This window comes from Eulemur rufifrons, chromosome 9, assembly GCF_041146395.1.
Source record: "Eulemur rufifrons isolate Redbay chromosome 9, OSU_ERuf_1, whole genome shotgun sequence".
Taxonomy (NCBI): domain Eukaryota; kingdom Metazoa; phylum Chordata; class Mammalia; order Primates; family Lemuridae; genus Eulemur; species Eulemur rufifrons.
Window position 1 is genome coordinate 41,879,611 of NC_090991.1, and position 19,932 is coordinate 41,899,542.

Below are 19,932 nucleotides of genomic sequence, written 5' to 3' on the forward strand. Positions count from 1 at the left end.
AAATCAAATAACATTAATTTCAGACTTGGACATTTAACTGTCCACTCAACAGCTCTACTTAAGACTTAAAAAGCATCTCAGAGTTAACATACTCAAACCTGAGGCTCCTGCTCTTCCCCAACTTCTAGCTGCTCAGTCCTAAATCCATGGATTTAGGTCACCTTAAAGTCCCCTCTTTTAATCACAACCCCATATCCAGTCATGAAATCCTTTTGGCTTTACCTTCTAAGTGTATCTAGAGTTCAATCACTTCATACCACCCTCAACTATAATCAACCTAGTCCAAGTCATTATCTTTTCTCATATGGGTTTCTTCAATAGCCTCCTACTTGCACCCACTTCCAACTACTGTGTGTCATCAGTGTAATCTTGTTTTAAAATCTCAATCCGATCATGCCAGTCTCATAATCTTTCAAATGACTTCTCATCTCACGATAAATAAAAGCCAAAGTTCTTGCAATGGTTCACACAAGGCCCTATATCACCTCTCACCTCCATCCCCTCTCTGACTTCACTTCCTTTTATTTCCTGCTACTTTCCTAGCTCACACTACCAGTTACCCTGGTCTCCCTGCTATATTTCTCCAATGTGGCAGGCAACCTTCCAGATCATGGGCCTTTGTACTTGGCTCTTCTCCCACTAAGTCCATGTTCAATCCCTCACCTCAGGTCTTTTTCTCCAAATTATCACCTTCTTAAAATATACAAACAAAAAAAGAGTCTATTTTTGACTGTAATAACAAAAAAATACCCTGGAATAGGTTTAACAAGAAATTTAAACACAAAGCTTAAATATATTAATATTCTACAAATTAATCTAGAATTTTAAATTTAATAGATTTGAGGGGGAAGGGAAGGGTAGAAGAGGCAAATAATCTTCATACAACAGGAAGAATAAATGTGAGGGGACTGCTTCCTCCTGCCAAAAATTTCTGGTAAGCAAAGGTAGAAGGGGGTGATATACCTTACCTTATCAAGTAATGGTAATTGAAACAATCTGCTCTTGGTTAAGGAGCAGAAAAATAGGCCAAAGTAGTTCACTGTTTAACTAAGGAGACATTTAAAAAGCAGTTTAAAAAGAAAAAAAAGAAAAAAAAAAAAAAAAAAAGATGATTTCCACCCCCCCCCCCCCCCCCCCGCCAATAAATGGATCAGGGAAACCAAGAAGTCATTTAGAAAAAAAAAAATTGGATTCCAGCCTCACCCCCAAATACATTCAAAATACAGATTTAAATGTAAAAACAAACATTACACTTGAATCTTTAAAAAAATTGTGAAAACACAGTGGTTAAAAAATATGGGCTATGGAACCAGACTGCCTGTGTTTGAACCCTGATTCTGCTACTTACTAGCCATGTGACTTTAGACAAGTTACTACTGTCTTCATCTATCATAACAGCAGAGCACCTGACAGATTGTTTTGAGTATAAAATCACTTAGAACAGTGCCTGAAACTCTATCATTTTTATAAAATCATATGTAATATAGCTGTTTTTATTTAAGGGAAGAATTTGATGGTAGAACATTTACCACCAAAGACCCCAATTTCAAATTTTAGATTCTTGTTAATTTTATGACCTTTTTTAAGTCATATGTCTTCCTCAAATTTACTCACTTGTTAAAAAAAAAAAAGATCAATAAAACCAATTTCATTGTGAGAAAGGTAAAATGATTTTATAACTGCTACAACATTACACAAATGTCAGCTAAATTAGTATATGGCACGTTCGCAACAGCTGACATTTCTTTGCTGTGGGAGGCCCGTCCTGTGCACTGTAGATAGCTACCAGCATCTTTACCCTCATGGTGCACAGACCACCCTTTTGTGACAACCAAAAATTACTACAGACGTTGCCAACTGTCTCCTCTCAGGGCAAAATCATAATGGTCATCCCACCTAGAAAAATTCAAGGCACAGGGTTGTACTTGAATAACTTTGTATAAAATTGGGGGGGGGGGGGGGAAGGACACCACAGGACTTCTGCTTCTGGCCATGACAGAGTAACAGTGATCATCAGATTTACCTTCCAGTCATAAACTAGAAAACTACAAAACAGGCAGTTTAAGACTGAAACAAATAGGATGGCTTCTAAGATTGCCCTGGTTTTTTGCCTGGAAGTACATTCTAGACTGCAGAGCAGAGAGAAAGATTCAAAGCAGAGCACAACAGTTTCACTGAGTTGAGAAAACAAACTCTTAAGAGTTCAGAGGCTAGGGGAACTGGAATTGTGGAGGAAGCCATACAGAAAACGAACTCCAGAAATCTTCACGAGACCCCTTCCTTCGGTGTTTGGTGAATACTAAGGAGTGCACGTATAGGGTGAAACTCCGTCAGGCCAGGCAAAGAGCAACTGGGAAGCTGTAAGTTGAATGGTTTCCAGAGGTAACACAGGCTAGGGGGTTTTTAAACTGTGACCAGCCAAAGTTGCATGGAGCATTCAAGAAAGACCCAGAAGATCCTGCTTTAGTTGTGGAACTAAACTATAGGCTACTTCTTACCTGTCCTAACAAACAACGAGTTTTTACCTGCCAACAAAACAAAGCCTTTTTAAAGGAAGATAACATAATTCACATACTATGACCAAGTAAAATTAAATCTCCAGCATCCAATAAATAAAACATCGTTAGATACACAAAGAGGCAAGCAAATACTACTTGAATAACTTTGAAGTACTTGAAATACTACTACTGGGATATAATCAGAAAAATGTAGGGGGGAAACAAAGGAATAAATAACTCAATTTTTTCAAATAAATTACATATTATGGGTAGTGTACACCAAACAAACACGCTCACTGAGAATAACTAGAAAAGCCAAGTTAAAAAACGGAACCACACAACTCAAGATAGGAAAATGCTAGAGTAATGACAATATTGAGGAGCCAAGACTACAAAGAGGAAGGAACTATGGAAGTGAGCTTCCATTCTGTAGCTGCTGCTTCCTGGAGACATTAGTCGATTCCGGAAAAGATGCTTAGAATCTGGTCCTGTGGTAGATAGCCACTTCTGGGGACAGTGACATGAACTGAGATTTTGGTTGTTTTATAGAGCTAAAGGGACACCATTAGAAATGCCAAATTCCCAGGAAAGAGAAAGAACAAGGAACTGTTCTAGTACCTAGAACATAGTACCATGACATAATGCTAGGCACTAATGCTCCCAAGGCAAATTTTGAAGCTATGAAGGGTAGAAAGCTAAGAAGCTAAGCAGAAAGCCTCTGAAAAGTAGAGAGGAACTTTCGGCAGTCTCACTTTGTTGAGGAGTCTTAGAATTAGCATTCAGGATATGCTAAGAAAGGGCACTGATCAACATACCAGGTTCTCAGTTGGAAGTGGGGGTAGAAAACAAAGTTAGGCCCTAAGAATGAACCAGAGGTGGACAGAGCCTTACCCAAACTGTGACCCAGCCACAACTCAGCTCAGTCTCCAAATGGATTAAGGTTTTCAGGCCTACCAGGAGAAGAAGGTGAAGCCTCTCTGGAGAAAAATATCATCAGAGCTACCTACAACTTTAAAAATATACAATATCCAACACTGATTAAAAACAAAACACACAACAGAAACACAGTCCCCACATTTTGGAGCTAGCAGGCAAGGAGTTAAAAAATAAATGTTTAGTATGTTCAGGAAATAATGGAGAAAAATGAAAAGATGACAAAAGTTCTTAAATACATAAACAGAATCAAATGGAAACTTAAGAACTCAATAGATGAGTTCCAATAGACAGCAAGAAAGGAATAAAACAAAGGAAAAGATTAATAAAAAGCAAGATTTAACCAAAAACAGGTGGCAGAAATGATCCCAAATGTAAAAGTAATCACAGTAAATGTAAATGGATTTAACTCACCTTTTAAAAACACACCTAATACAAACATATCAAGAGGGAGACTACATAATGATGAAAGCAATGACCAAGAAGGAATAACAATCATGACCTTGTTTGTATGCACCTAACCAGCCAGCCTGGAAATATATATGTAAATTTTAAAAATGAAAGAACTATAGGAAACTGACAAATCCACAGGAACAAACAGAAAGCAGACCAAAGGATACAGAAGACATAAACACAATTAATAGGCTCAAGACGTGGCTTAAATTTGGAACCCTGAAGTGACAGGATGTGGATATGTTCACACCCGCATAAAACACAGTCTTTTTTAAGGAAATGTGGACTACTTATAAAAACCAAACTAAAATTATGTATGTCAACATGGAGATCTTGAAAACACAATAGTGAATTTAAAAAACAAAACCCATCAAGATGTAGACTATATACACCATGATGCCATTTATATTAAATATAATTTTTATCCTAAACTACATTGTTTTGCTCAAGGATACTTAAATATAAAAATCCAAACTGGGAACACATATACCAAATTCATGATAGTGGTTACCTCTGGGGAAAAAAGGAAATAAAGAAAATGACAGAAAATAAAAGGAACTGGCCAGGTACAGTGGCTCATGCCTGTAATCCTAGCACTTTGGGAGGCTGAGGCAGGAGGATTGCTTGAGCCCAGGAATTCGAGTTTACAGAGAGCTAAGATGGGGCCACTGCACTCCAGCCTAGGCGAAAGAGCAAAACTGTTTCTGGAGAGAAAGAGAGAAGTGAGAAGAGAGAAGAGCTCTCTCTCTTTAATGGCTTTAATATAGCCACCTTCATCCATTATCTCAGCTAGATCTTCTGGATAACTTGCTGCTTCACTCTGCACTTTTATGTTATGGAGAGGGCTTCTTTCCTTAAACCTCATCAACCAACCTCTGCTGGCTTCAAACTTTTCTTCTACAACTTCCTCACCTCTCTCAGACTACAGAATTGAAGCAAGTTGGGGCCTTGCTCTGGATTACGCTTTGGTTTCAGGAAATGTTGTGGCTGATCTTCTATCCAGACCACTAAAACTTTCTCTTTATCAGCAATATGGCTATTTCTCTTTCTTATCATTCATGTGTTCACTGAAGTAGGACTTTTAATTTCCTTCAAGAAATTCTCCTCTGCATTCACAATTTAGGCTTAACTGTTTAGCACAAGAGGCCTAGCCTTCAGCCTTTCTGGGCTTTCTACATGCCTTTCCCACTAAACTTAATCATTTCTAGCTTTTGCTTTGAAGTGAGAGACACAGGGCTCTTTCACTCTAACAGAGGCTATCGTAGGGTTATTAATTGGCCTAATTTCAATACTGTTATGTCTCAGGGAATAGGGAAGCCTGGGGAGAGGGAGAGACAGCAGGCAATAGCCAGCTGGTCCAACAGTCACAACACATACAACATTCATAAGTTAAATCTGACATTTTACATGGGCATGGTTTATGGTGTCCCCAAACAATTAACACAATAGATCACAGATCACCATAATAGATATAATGAATTTCATTATAACTATGAAATACTGTGAGAATTACCAAAACGTTAAACATACATGAAGTGAGCACATGCTATTGGAAAAATGGCTTGCTGGATGCAAGGCTGCCACAACCCTTCAATTTGTTAAAAAAAAAAAAAAAAATATATATATATATATATATATATATATATAAAATAAAATGAGGTGTTTTAATTTTTTTCCTTCTTGGGAAATTTAGTATAGTGTAGAAAATACTTCATGACATTTTCATGTAAGGTTATATTACTTTCTATAAATATAAACATGAAATTTTTGTTAAAATTCTGTAAACCAAACATTTTAATCTAGAACTTCAACTTCATTTGTTCCTTGTATCTATTTTTATGTAGTTCTTAAAACCATAGCTAAAAAGTCCATTGCTAATACAACAATAAAAATACTTTGAGTATGGACAGAACCTTTAGAGTGTGTTTATTACAAACTTGTATTTATATATTTTTCTGCGAATGTGTTATAGTAAAATCCAAAGTTGTTTTTGTCCCATTTTTTCAGAACAATTTTTTCCTTTTGATATTGATACCAGAGTTGCTATAAATAACTGCTGCTTTGGGGGGATAAACATTTTGTTAGTGAAGACATAAACAAGACACTAAATTATGGATAAAATATTCAGAATAGGTGGCACAGGTAAATTTTGTTAATCTTTATTCAAAATTCTCATTATCAAATCATGAGTTTTTTTTCTTGGAAGGAAAATAAATGGTTCATTTTCCACTGCTAGGTTACATTTGTAGAGGAAAAAATTCTTTGGTCAATCTTTACACATACTGCAATTTAAGGCTGTATTATGTATATTATAGGAAATAGATGATTTTGAGATTCAAGGCTCCTAAAAGTTTGATTTGCTTCATTATTTTTCAAAAATAAATATTGTGTTTCCCAATTGTTATGTCCTAGATATTACACTTCCAGTTTTAACTTTAGAACCAAAATGTTGACAAAAACCAGGCTGTTGCTAAAGTAGATGTATACTATAAATTGTTATCTTGTTTTATATCGTATGCTATTTTTTCTTTTTCTTTTTTTGGAAGACATTTGTTTTTTATTTTATTTTATTTATTTATTTTGAGACACAGTCTCGCTCTGTCACCTGGGCTAGAGTGCCGTGGCATCAGCCTAGCTCACAGCAACCTCAAACTCCTGGACTCAAGCGATCCTCCTGCCTCAGCCTCCTGAGTAGCTGGGATTACAGGTACACATCACCACGCCTGGCTAATTTTTTCTATTTTTAGTAGAGATGGCATCTTGCTCTTGCTGGGGCTGGTCTTGAACTCCTGACCTCAAGTGATCCTCCATGTTATCTTTTCTAAGAAAACAAAGGCTCTATTATTCCTATTGCAAAACTCACAGGAATTAAGAAAGTACAGCAATTAAGAAAAATCCAGTAAATGTAGCCTCCTTGTTCTATATTACTTATACTTATCTATATAACTTTAATGTATAGCTGTCATTTTAACATTGGCATGTCTGGCAAACAAAATTAATGTTTAAGAATTTTTTTTTTTTTAATTTTCTAGGGGTACATTTTTTCTGAATTTGTCAGATTTGCTCAATTTTCCCTGTTCTGAAATGTTTTATTCATAGTCCTCCACACTATGAGAGAGAAGTTAACAGGTAACATTTAATACTTGTTAACTACAGTTATGCATCACCTTAAAAGACAGATACATTCTGAGAATTGCACTGTCAAGCAATTTTGCCATTGGAACCAAGATGGTATAGCCCACTATACAGCTAGGCTACACAGTATAGCCAATTGCTTCTAGGCTGTAAACCTGTTCAGCATGTTAATGTAATACTGTAGGCAACTGAAACACAGTGGTAAGTATTTGTGTATCTAAACACAGAAAAGGTATAGTAAAAATATGGTATTGTAATCTTACCAGACCACCACTGTACATGAGGGTCCCTCATTTACTGATGCGTCCTTATGCAGTACATATCTGCATGTGCATCCAAATTGCACTAATCTCTTACCATATCTAATTTAGTGATCACAATAATGTCAGGAAGCAGGCAGTAATAAAGATTCTTTGCTTAATCAAACTTTAGTCAGGCTCTTGAACCTTTTCTTAGGCCCACCTGTGTACTTCCTTGCAAAAATCTACTTTTAGCAATAACCCTACTGTACCAGTTTAACAAGAACCGCCCCCCCCAACCTTCAATTATCTGATCGCCTTCATCCTTCACCATCCCCCATGTGATGTCTGATCATTTTAGCCTGCCTTCAGTAAGAATCCTGTTAGGTTGGTTAGGCCAGAATCCCTCCGTACCCCTGATATTTCCTCTTAGTAATTTTCCATCCACTGACACAAACTCCCTCCCCCACTCCTTAGATATAAATTCCAACTTGACCATGCTGTATTTGGAGTTGAGCCCAATCTCTCTCCCCCACTGCAAAATTCCATTCCAGTGGTCCCTATACCAATCACGACAGTCCCCCCGGGGATTAAAGCCTTCTTTACTATGTATGCTTTTAACAAGTATCACTGAATCTTTTTTAACACTAGTATGAACTAACACAAATGATAGAAAATAATAACAAATAGATAACTGGTATACTGAAGACAGGCAACTACTTCCTAAGAGAAGTAAAACCCAAGCTATTATATAAGAAAACTGCACAGAGCTAAATAAAAAACTCTATAGCACTGCACATCGCAGTTTTGCAATGATGAAAATGTTCCTTATTTGCTCTACCCAATATGGTGGCTACTAGTCACATACAGCTACTGAACACCTGCAATGTGGCTGGTGTGAATCTTATTTAAATTTAATTTAAATAGCTACATGAAGACGGTGGCTACTATATCAGTGCAGAGTAGAACTAGCTACCAATATAAAGGAATGAGAACAAGATTGGCATAAACCTTAATTCTGTATAAAAAACACAACACACACCCCATCCTACCCCCTAAAAACAGTGAAACAGTTTTAAGGGACAAAGTTTATGAACTAAGAACTAGATACACAGTCAAATTGTTGCTCACAGATGAATACTTTAATCACTAGAGAATTACAAATCCAAATTAAGAATTCAATAAATAGGAATATGAAGGAAAAAGAACTGTCAGTGAACACTAAAACCAATTATCAAAATAAGCCTAATTAATCATTGTATGTCTGGTTTTAAAACTGAATACAACATTAAAAACTATCCTTTATTTAATAAAATCCCCATTAAAATAGACTTTCAGGATTTTTTTTAAAAACAAATCTAAATCACTTTTACGTTGTTTTATATAACAAAATGCTGGGCCGGGTGCAATGACTCATGCCTGTAATCCTAACACTCTGGGAGCCCAAGGCAGGAGGATCGCTTGAGGTCAGGAGTTTGAGATCAGCATGAACAAGAGCAAGACCCCCTTTCTACAAAAAAAAAAAAAAAAAAAAAAAAAATAGAAATATTAGCTGGGTGTGGCAGTACACACCTGTTGTCCCAGCTACTTTGGAGGCCGAGGCAGAAGGAATGCATGAGCCTAGGAGTTTTGAGATTGCAGTGAGCTAGGCTGACGCCATGGCACTCTAGCCAAGGCAACAGAGCGAGACTCTGTCCCAACAAAACAAAACAAAAAACCCCAAAATGCTAAAAGTAAGTAGATAAGAAAAATGCACATACATATACTATTAACAGTATCAAGAAAAGCAGAATTTAAGCCTACTAGGACAGAATATATACATAGTCCCCGACTTATAAGGGTTCAAATTACGATTTTCAATTGGATGATAGTGCAAAAGCAATTAAGCACCTGGTATAAATCATACTTCAAGTATCTATACAGTCATCCTGTTTTTCACTTTCAGAACAGTATTCAATAAATTACATGAGATATTCAACAACTTTATTATAAAATAGGCTTTGTTAGATGATTTTGCCCAACTGTAGCCTAACATCAAGTGTTCTGAGCACATTAATGATAGGCTAAGTTCTGCTGTTCAGCAGGTTAAATCTATTAAATGCATTTGACTCATGATGGGTTTTTGTTGGGACACAACCCTCTTGTAAGTTGAGAAGGATCAGTATAACATTTTAAGGCTATACATCACTAAGAGGATATGATTATATAAAACTCTATATTCTACACATCAAAGAACATTTTAAAATATCAACATAACAGAGCACAAATATAAGCAGAACCTATAGAAACATCACTGACAAAAATGCTATAAAAATTATTAATAAAAGGTTTAAAAAGAAAAAACTAACCATTTGAGAATTTAGATAATTCATAACTCTTCGGAAAAGAATTCAAAACCTTAAAGGTAATTTAGAAATCAATAAGCAACAAGAACACCTTATACACCAAAGCTGGGAATGCCATGCAAAACTACACTCAATAGAAAATTCAAGAAGTTAAATGCTTTTATTATTATGTAAGAAAGAACACAAGATAAACAAAGTAAGCATTCTAAAGACAGAGGAGGAAAAAAAAAACAAGGCCAGGACTTAACAGTGAAGAACCTGATCTTTGAAACATCACTAAAAATACTGTTGACAGTATTAATCAAGAAAGAGAAGACAAATAAATATAATTATGACTAAGAAATAGATATCACCTCAGATTTAGGGATTTAAAAATTAAGAATGCTTTCTATAAAATTCTGTAGGAGTACATTTTTAAATATCTAAGTGACAATTTTCTGAGACCAACCAACATTTATTTCCTCAGAAATCTTTCTACTCTTCCAGGGTGTAGCAAATGAGAAACAGTGTCCCAATTCATTTTAAGTAGTTATCCTACATCAAAATGAACAGTAAACTATTAAAAGTATTGCCATTCAAACCAGCAAAGAGGTGATGCTTCACTAAGACCAACGATTTATTAATACTATTTTGAAGGTGCATCTAGACATGGAAATGGAATCAGAACCATATAAAGAGCTATCAAATTGTTTGCCGTTGACAGGTTGCCTACCTGGTAAGTTAATCAATGGAAGCACTGTTAAAGAGTTCAGGAAAGTGTTCAATTACAAAATAAATAGCCTTCATAAACCAATACTAACAGAAAAAAAACAACGGAAGGCCTAATTCATACTTACAAAAATAATCAAGAATGTAACAATCATGTAAGAGCTAAATGAAAAGATTAAAAACTTGGATACATGGAGAAATTCCATGTTCCCCTAATACTATAATGATATCAATTCCCTGTGAAGTACTTCCCAGGAAAAACCCAATGTAATATTCACGGAAGAATTCCAATATCAAAGTAAGGCCCTATTCATCATTGTTAGTCACAGAATATTCGTCCAAAGTACCAAAACAAATTCTTTTGGTTTGAGAATAATTTATAATTCTTTGCTTTTTTTTTTTTTTTAAACACTTAAAAGTCATTATCTAACCTGCCCACTGTGAACAACTGGAAAGATGTTCACAGGTTTGATAATTCTATCATAATCAAGATCCAACAAAGTGAAAACATAAAATGTTAGAGTTTTTACTCTATTTTATCTTTCAAAATTCATTTTGTGTATTTATATTTGTGCGTGTGTGCGTGTGTGTGTGTATTAAAAACACCCTCATAAAACCTTACAGGTTTTTGTTCTAGGCACTGAGTGATTTCTGAGTACTTATTTATTAGCTTTATTTCCTATGGTACTACAATTTTCCACATGGCACTACTGCTGCCTTCCAAACGTCTGATTAGCATTAAAAAGTTGGGCCTCCAAAGTCTACTGCACTCTCTGTCAATAAGGAACATACCCATTAGATATCAAATTATTTACTTTTAATACTGAATCATAATAACTTTAGTTCTTTTGTCCTCAACGAAAATGTCATGAAACTGGGATTAAAACAGGAGGAATTAAAACTAGGAAGACTAGAATCGTAGTCTTCAGCTATCTTGATTATCTATAGAAAACCTGGGTACAGCCATTAAGAGAATGTCCTCTATGCAAATGTCATTCACTGAATGTGATACAATGGAAAGAAGAGGAGGACCACAGGGAATTCTATGGAAGTCAACCTTAAAATTTAGCCCAGAGCAATCTTCCTATGATACGGTTTTTCTACAACATAGACTACAAAATTTTACAATCATGCCAGGACACTGCCCAACAATGTTAGGAAATGCTACTTTTAAAAATGAAAAACAAATGCTATTACAAAAGCAACTTACATAACCAAAGCATTTGTACCCCTGTAACATTCTAAAATAAAAAGAAATGCAATGGCATTAATAAAGGGCAATCCAAAAACTTCAAGGGTAATTAATAATAAACCTAGGTGTTATCTGTTCTACTGGCTATTAGTACAAAGAAAACCAGCCTTTTCAATCATTTATTTGCAAACATTGATGATTCTCATTGCCAAACTATATACAAGTTTCCAACTGTCCACAGTAAATTGAGAATGAGAACAATGTAGTGAATTAATAAAAGTACATTGTTTTCTTTATAAAATACTGTTAGTATTATGATTTAATTTATAAAATAACTTTACTTGAACAAATAAATAGCAACCTTATATAGGTGCTGAATTTACTTTTTAAATTTTATTGATCTGAAGTTTTAGTTATCTAGAAAACTAATATTTAGATTAAGTTATAAACATCTGCCCTCACAGAAGCGGCAGGCCAGGAAATGAACATAATGGCATGTATTTTAAAAATTCACTGGCTTAGATAACTACTAACATCTACCATACTACACCCCTAAAGAGACTAAATACACAATAAATAGCAATATAGGCAACTGGAAATTATCTGTCACAATATTATAATAAAATTGTGACATAGGAAAGTACCCCATGTTCTCCATCAGCTTTACCTGTTTCCATGGACGATAACATCGTTCTAGCATTCTCAAAGCCCTCTGTCTTCCCAACTCTGATATTCACCTACCACCCCCTAGTGATTATTCCATAGGATTACCTTTAAAATCTATTCCATATTCAGACCTTTAGAGCTCTCAGACTATCATTTCCTCCAGGATTACTACTGTTAGTCTTTCTTTCTGCCTCCAATTTCTTTTGTCCCAATACACCCCAAACATAAACTACTTACAGATTTACCTTTCCAGAAATAGCTCAAGACACTCCCTACTCAAAATTTAAAACCTAGAAGCTAAAACTGAAACCAACAGTTTGGGCATTCAAGGCCTTTCTACTTACCAGTAGGTCTCTTTGCTATTTATTTCCAACAAGTTTATCTTACTGAGCCCTTTGTTCTAGTCACTAATTTTAAAATATACCAATGATATAAAAACAGCCTTTTAAGGGCACAAAGAAATGTCCTACTACACTTAATAGCATCTCAATTTTAAGGTACATTCTAGCCATGATTGAACTAAGCCAATAGCCCCTTAAAAAAACACAGCAATTGAAATAATTCCCTAAAGTGCATTTTATATTTGGTTCTGGAATGCCATAGAGATCATTTAAAATGTAGGTAAGGCCAAAAGATTGACATTAATCATTTGTTTTCTATAATCTGATAAATATACTAGAACTCACCTTTTGGAGGGAGCCCAATTATAACTGTAACTTGAATTAATCTAGAAACATACTTCCAACAGGTTCTCTTTTCTTCAGAAACTTGAAAGCACATTTTACCACTATAAATGTGAACTCATCACATCAGAAAATAATTTATCTGTTAACTTCTTTGCTCTGTCATGAGAAAGTAAGCTCCACGAAGGGAAGGACTTTGTTAGAAGGCAAGATGCTTGCTCATTAGCAAATACCACTGAGGGCAGATCAAGAGCAAGGAGCCATGTGAGACACAGTAAGCAATCAAGATAGAAGGAATGGCATTTGTCTCCAGCTTTGCCAGAACTCTAGAGTTTCTGCTATACCTAGTAAATGGTCTATGCCCTAAAGTCAATTTATTTGTTTTTCATGCAGCTTATTTTGCACGTCAGAATGATTCTGTTTAAGAAACTGGCACTGGAACCAAAGCTGTATGCCTATGTCCTCTCTCAAATGTCTTTTAAAATTTTACATGTATATTCAAAAGTATACTAGTTTTTAGGCATGGATCAGAAGGTTGTTTTCTACTTCAGACTGTACTACTACTAATAATAAAAAAAATCCAAGAGACCATCCTATATTTCAGAACATTTTTATAACGCCCCTAGATGTCATGACATAGTGGCTGCCAAACTGCCAAAACAGGAAGAACGCTATTTTTCCATGTGTTTTTTTGGTGGTTGTTGTTCAATGTAAAAGCACTCTGTTAAAAACACCAAGGACATGACAAAATGCTACCTTCCTACATTTGACAGTAATATACTGTTTTCTGGCTTTCCTGTTATCAACTCTTCAGAAAATCATTTAGATTTATATGACTACTAATAAAAAATTGAGGGACTCAGCAAGGCGTGGTGGCTCACACCTGTAATCCTAGCACTCTGGGAGGCCGAGGTAGGCGGATCATTTGAGCTCAGGAGTTCAAGACCAACCTGAGCAAGAGAGAGACCCCCTCTCTACTAAAAAAATAGAAAGAAACGATCTGGACAACTAAAAATATATAGGAAAAATTAGCCAGGCATGGTGGCGCATGCCTGTAGTTCCAGCTACTGGGGAGGCTGAGGCAGAAGGATTGCTTGAGCCCAGGAGTTTGAGGTTGCTGTGAGCTAGGCTGACGCCACAGCACTCTAATGCCTGGACAACAGAGTGAGAGCCTGTCTCAAAAAAAAAAAAGAGAGAGAGAGAGAAAAAATCAAGGGCCTCTAATGTCAATCTGAGAAACCTGCCAAATATCTTATTCTTTCCTATTTCTGGTATTTTGGTATTATAAGTAGAGTCTGAGGAATAGACTCTACCTATAATAGAAATGGTATTGCCTGATGGTCAACTCTCACAATACTTGCCTTTAAAAAGATCATGGCAAACTTACACAGTACAATTGCATACCAGAACAAAACAAGGCAAACACTGAAAATTCACTGTCCAAATATTAATGGTTCCAGGCAATTCTCTCCTCTCCCCTTTTATCATCAGCAAGTATGTTGTTAATAGACACCTTAAGAAAGACTCCCTTCCAGGCCCAGCGCAGTGGCTCACGCCTGTAATCCTAGCACTCTGAGAGGCTGAGGCGGGTGGATCGTTTGAGCTCAGGAGTTCGAGACCAGCCTGAGCAAGAGCGAGACACCGTCTCTACTAAAAATACAAAGAAATTATATGGACAACTAAAAATATATAGAGAGAAAATTAGCCGGGCATGGTGACTCTCCTGTAGTCCCAGCTACTTGGGAGACTGCGGCAGGAGGATCGCCTGAGCCCAGGTGTTTGAGGTTGCTGTGAGCTAGGCTGAGGCCTGGACAACAGAGTGAGACTCTGCCTCAAAAAAAAAAAAAAAAAAAAAAAAAAGAAAAAAAAAAGAAAGAAAGAAAGAAAAAGAAAAGAAAAGAAAGATTCCCCTCCAAACAGGCTGTTTTTTTGTTCTCCTTTAAAGCAATATTCTTTGAAAGTATTACCTATTATGTATAACAGTTCCCTCCAATTCCTTATGTCCCATTCTCTCTTGAACCCGCTCTAACCAAGTTTTCTCCCTCTACCAAAACTGCTCACCAATGTATCCAACAACCCACCAAATTCAATGGTCTCGATTCTCAGTCTTTATCCTACTTGACCTGTCCATAGCACCTGACACAGATGACCACTCCATCCTCTTTGAAACAGTCTTCACTTGCCTTCCACACCCTTGATTTTCCTACTACTTTATTAGTCACTCCTTTCCCTCATTTTTCATATCTCTAAGCCTTGGAATACCTCAAAGGCCTAATCCCCATACCTCTTCCTTACTGAGCTCCCAGCACTCTATATTCTCCTCTGCTGCATTTTTCTCTCCAGAATTTAATACTATAGGCATGAGGTAAGGATTTTCATCTGTTTTGTTTAGTGTTGCATTCTCAGTTCCTAGAACAGGGCTAGCTCACTGCAGAAGGCCAACAAATAGCTGTTGAATGAATGAATAGACAAAAACAAAAGTGGTAACAATAACAGTCACTTTGTACTGGGAACTTATCAGCCGGACACCCCAATAAGCATGTTACATACATTTCCATTTAATCCTCAAATAATCATATGAGACTTTGGAAAAGTAGGGACAGGGGTGGTTAACATGCACCAAATCACAAAACTATTGAACTGTAGTGCCATGATTCAAACCCAAGTTTATCATCTTCAAAGTCAATGCTCTTAACCTCTGCATGGCACTGATTTTACTGGGGTATTATTTCATTAGTTTTGGAATAAAGCCATTAGTTTTGGAATAAAGCTAACTCTATATGAAGAGTTAGCAACCAAAAGTTCCCTATAGTTGTGAATTAATCTCCATTTTCTTTGTGAAGGCAAATATTCCTAAGTTAACAGCAATTTATAAATTATACTGGAGATTCTCTTTTAAGACAAAGCATTTCTACAATGCCATTTTCAGTGATAAAAGAACAAGTGAAAAGAAACACCAATCTCCTTCAAAGTGTTAATGGCAGCACTTAAACTTTCAATCTCTCTCATTTTTGTTAAAAAGCTCAAGCCAAACCTGGCTGATGAGTCACCTAGGAGCTTTTTGTTTTTTGAAAACAAGATTCCCAGGCCCAACTCCAGAGCAACTGATTCAATATCTCTAGGAAACAGGGCCCAGGAACCTAGTATTTTATAAAGCTCCCTAGGAAACCTTGGTGGTTAGCCAAGTTTGGAAAACACTAGTTAAACAAACCAAAGTTGGCAAGAGACAATCCCTCTATCTGAGCATCTGGCTCACTGTTTTGATAGTGACCAAGTCTCATTGGTACTGACCTTCTTGGAAAGAGGAACGATGCTGCTGGGTCGAACAAGCCTCCGTTTCTTACAGCTCAGTACAGGACGTGTTCGGGCTGCCACACAGGTGCCATCAGATGATGAAGAAGCCAGATTCAGTCGTTGCTTTTTATGTAATTGTTCCTCAGCATCAGAGATGTCACCTGGAATGTGGTCTGCCAAGACAGGCTGAAGACTACACAAGGGGGAGGAAGAGTAGTCACTTCTCAGAAAACATAAAGAAACAAAGCCTCTAATACTGGTCCAACCTCCTTTACTTGCAAATGCTCACAGACACAAACAAGCATTCTAGGGCAGAAGTAGGTAATCTCCTGCTGTCTACTGATCTTATCATTTCTGAAAAGTGCAAACACAAGTTCTAGTGATTGAGTTCTCTTCTACAACAAAAACATGAATAAAGAAAGTCTAGAAAATTGTAATGTTACAAAATTATAAATTTTGCAAATGTTAATGGGCTGCCTTAGAATCACTTTTCCTACGAAACTTGAATCTTAGAGATGTATACACATCATTCACTTGTACAGGGATTCCCTGAATCTTCATAAATATACATCAAAAATATAGCCATCAGGGATCTCATCTGTTCTAAAGCAGCTTATTATATAAACACTGAGGAATTCCTCCAAGATTAAGGCCAACAATAATGATTCACAATAATAGGACCTTTTATTTTTCTCCATCCCCAGTCCATTTTAGACCACAGCAGGTAAAAGGAAAATACACGAATATATTAACTAAAACATACCTGTTACTGGAGGTATGCAAAATATTAATAAGTGGTAAGGTTTCTGCTCCTTTAAACCAGGGTCAATACTGGCTAGAGATAACTAAGAGCTCCAAAATACCGTTTACAAGCCTACTAAGTATAAGAAGTAAAAAGGCTAAACTTACATGTTAATAGGCTAAACTTACGTGTTAATAACTCCATTGACAGGTCTCAGTGCCCCACATGATTTGGTTGAGAATGACTCTGAAATATGACCAAGAACAGGGGCACCATGGTTTTCCACTGGCTGAGAAACAGACTCAATCTGAACAAGGAAAAGAAAAAGAAAATACATATCAACATTTACCCAACAGCACCCCTGCCTGAGAAGCAGCACTATTTCATTTGCATGAAGCACCTAAAATTTCTGATGACCAAACTTGAAAAATAAAACTTGTGTGACTGAAGAAATAGACAATTAGCTTTTGCTTTGGGGAAAGGGTGTCGAGGAACAAACACAAGTGTTTTTCAGACTAAAAGTGAGTACCTACTGACAGGGAAATGACACCAACAATTCTATGGAACAGAAGCTTAGCAAAAATAACCACATAGTAACAGGAACCTTCATCTAAATCAAGGGTACACTAACATTAGTATCAAGACAACTAAGAGGAAACTGAAATGTAGTTAATATCTGCTGGCTGAAAGCTTGTTTTCCAAAAACTATACTTGGTTTAAAAATATGTGTGTATGTTTGTGTGTGTATGCTATCAGTTAGTAACTACTGTCTTTAGACTACCTGAATCAAATATATTTTTAGAATATAAAATGAAATAACATAGATGGGAAGAATATGAAAAAGTTTGAATTCCAGTATTCAAAACAAATTATGTATTTATTAGGCTCAAAAGAACAGGGGATAGCTACGAATGTCAATCACAGAGCACCTCTGAAGTATAGGCAATATAGCTGCACTTGAAGCTATGCCCCTCAGTTCTGGGAGTTGTGAAAATACCACAGAAAGGCTGTGGTCTTTGCTTCCTTATACCAGAATTGACTTTGGGGTGTTCTGAAGTTCTCCTTCCTATAACCACTACCAGTGCACTTCAAGGCCAATATTTTGAGGCTGAAATTCCATTTTTCAGTATTGCTGAATTTCTTTTTGATCTTCACACCCACCCAAGGAGAAAACACCAAAGGATGTGCAGACCTGAAAATAGTCCTAGACAGGTACCAAAAAAGGACAACACATTGGGAAGATAATTTAAAATTTTTAATACAAATTATCCTAAAAGCCAGATGAAAGTATAACATATACACAGACAAGTCATATAAGTATGATACAATGAGTGAACACTGGAAAAATGTTCTGCCTTCCTTGTTGGATACCCTGTACATCTACTATTGTATCACAGATATCTTGAACAATTGTAGTTCAATACTATCAAAATTATGATAAATTTGGTACACAGACTTATTGCTTTAAACTCAATACTGACTTCCCTTGGAAAGCAACATGCTATTATAAAGATATTCATATCTTCTGACAAAGTATTTTAAGCAATCTTAAAAATCCACCCCAAAGGAATAATAAACACACACCCTCAAAAATCTTATTCACAAAGGTGGTCAATGAAATGATTTCTATTCAATAATCTAAATGCTTAACATCTGAGGAAAAGTTACAAATTGTGGTATACCAAATCAAAATATTAAGAAGAAGCGTAAAAGATATTTCTTCTTCCCTTATGCCAGACAAGTATTTAAAGAGAAAAAATAATAGTCTTTTACATAGAGAGAAATTATTTCAGAAAAAAGGGTAAATTCAAAATATTTTAATATAATTGTAGTGACCCAAATACCCTTCTTAATGGTAGTGAGGATTTACTATACAGGGGGAACCTCAAAAACCCTCAACCAATATGGTATGGCAAAGTACTAGAAAATCAAAAGAATTAAGATGCAGGTTGGCATTAACTAGCATGTGTGACTTCAGGTATGAAGAAGTTTGCTTTCAACACAAAAGCAACAATGAGCTTTTTGCTGGCATACCAATCATAAGAATGTCTGTCAATTTTACATTGACTTAAAATATAGCTCTTAGCATTAAATTATGGCATTTATGTGAACTATGTATCTATGTATTCTGCAAGGCACCATGGTTACATAATGGTTGATTCTCCATGTGATTAAGTTTTCTGGTAGGGATTATGAGATTTAACTGCAAGGACACTTGTCAAGACAAAATGTTGCCATTCATCAACAAAATCTCATTTCAAAACATTTATCTTTCATATACAAAGTTTAAAGAATAAAGTAAAATCACCAGTAATCGCATCACCCATAGCAAACTACTGCTAACAGCCTGCCTTGTTTCTCATGCTTACAGATATATATATATTTAAATGTTATTAATCTTTAATGTGAATGCTATTGATTTTCTTAAAGAAATCTGAACTTTCCTGGGGTAATTCAAATCAAAATTGAAGTCAGTAGGCAAAACGTTATTTATATAGAAATGTTGCCAAGAATATAAAAGCACAGAGATTAGGAGCATAAAAACCAGAAAGGGACTGTTCCTGGATATCACTCCCAGCCATACAAGGAAACACTGGATGTTCAGGAGGGATCTGCTTAGAGACCTTGAGAAATTCATGGCCGGGCATGGTGGCTCACGCCTGTAATCCTAGCACTCTGGGAGGCCGAGGTGGGAGGACGGCTCGAGGTCAGGAGTTTGAGACCAGCCTGAGCAAGAGCGAGATCCCGTCTCTACTAAAAAAAGAAAGAAATGATCTGGACAGCTAAAAATATATATAGAAAAAAATTATCCAGGCATGGTGGCACATGCCTGTAGTCCCAGCTACTCGGGAGGCTGAGGCAGAAGGATTGCTTAAGCCCAGGAGTTTGAGGTTGCTGTGAGCTAGGCTGACGCCACAGCACTCTAGCCTGGGCAACAGAGCGAGACTCTGTTTCAAAAAAAAAAAAAAGAAATTCTGCAATCAAACTGAGCTCTAAAAGCAGGGCATTTGGGCAAGCAGGTTCACTCATTATCAAATGCAAAG

General features: G+C 36.3%; 1 protein-coding gene across 10 annotated transcripts in view; it reads right to left on the reverse strand.

Annotated features, from left to right (window-relative positions):
* Window positions 1-19,932, reverse strand: part of KANSL1 (KAT8 regulatory NSL complex subunit 1) — a 184,432-nt gene that overhangs the window by 22,444 nt on the left and 142,056 nt on the right. For all 10 annotated transcript variants that reach the window (XM_069482744.1, XM_069482743.1, XM_069482742.1 and 7 more), the window contains 2 exons: window positions 17,077-17,195; window positions 16,144-16,339 (listed from right to left, as the gene is read on the reverse strand). In XM_069482744.1, the coding sequence (XP_069338845.1) occupies window positions 16,144-16,339; window positions 17,077-17,195 (315 nt within the window). The remainder of the gene's footprint in view (window positions 1-16,143; window positions 16,340-17,076; window positions 17,196-19,932) is intronic.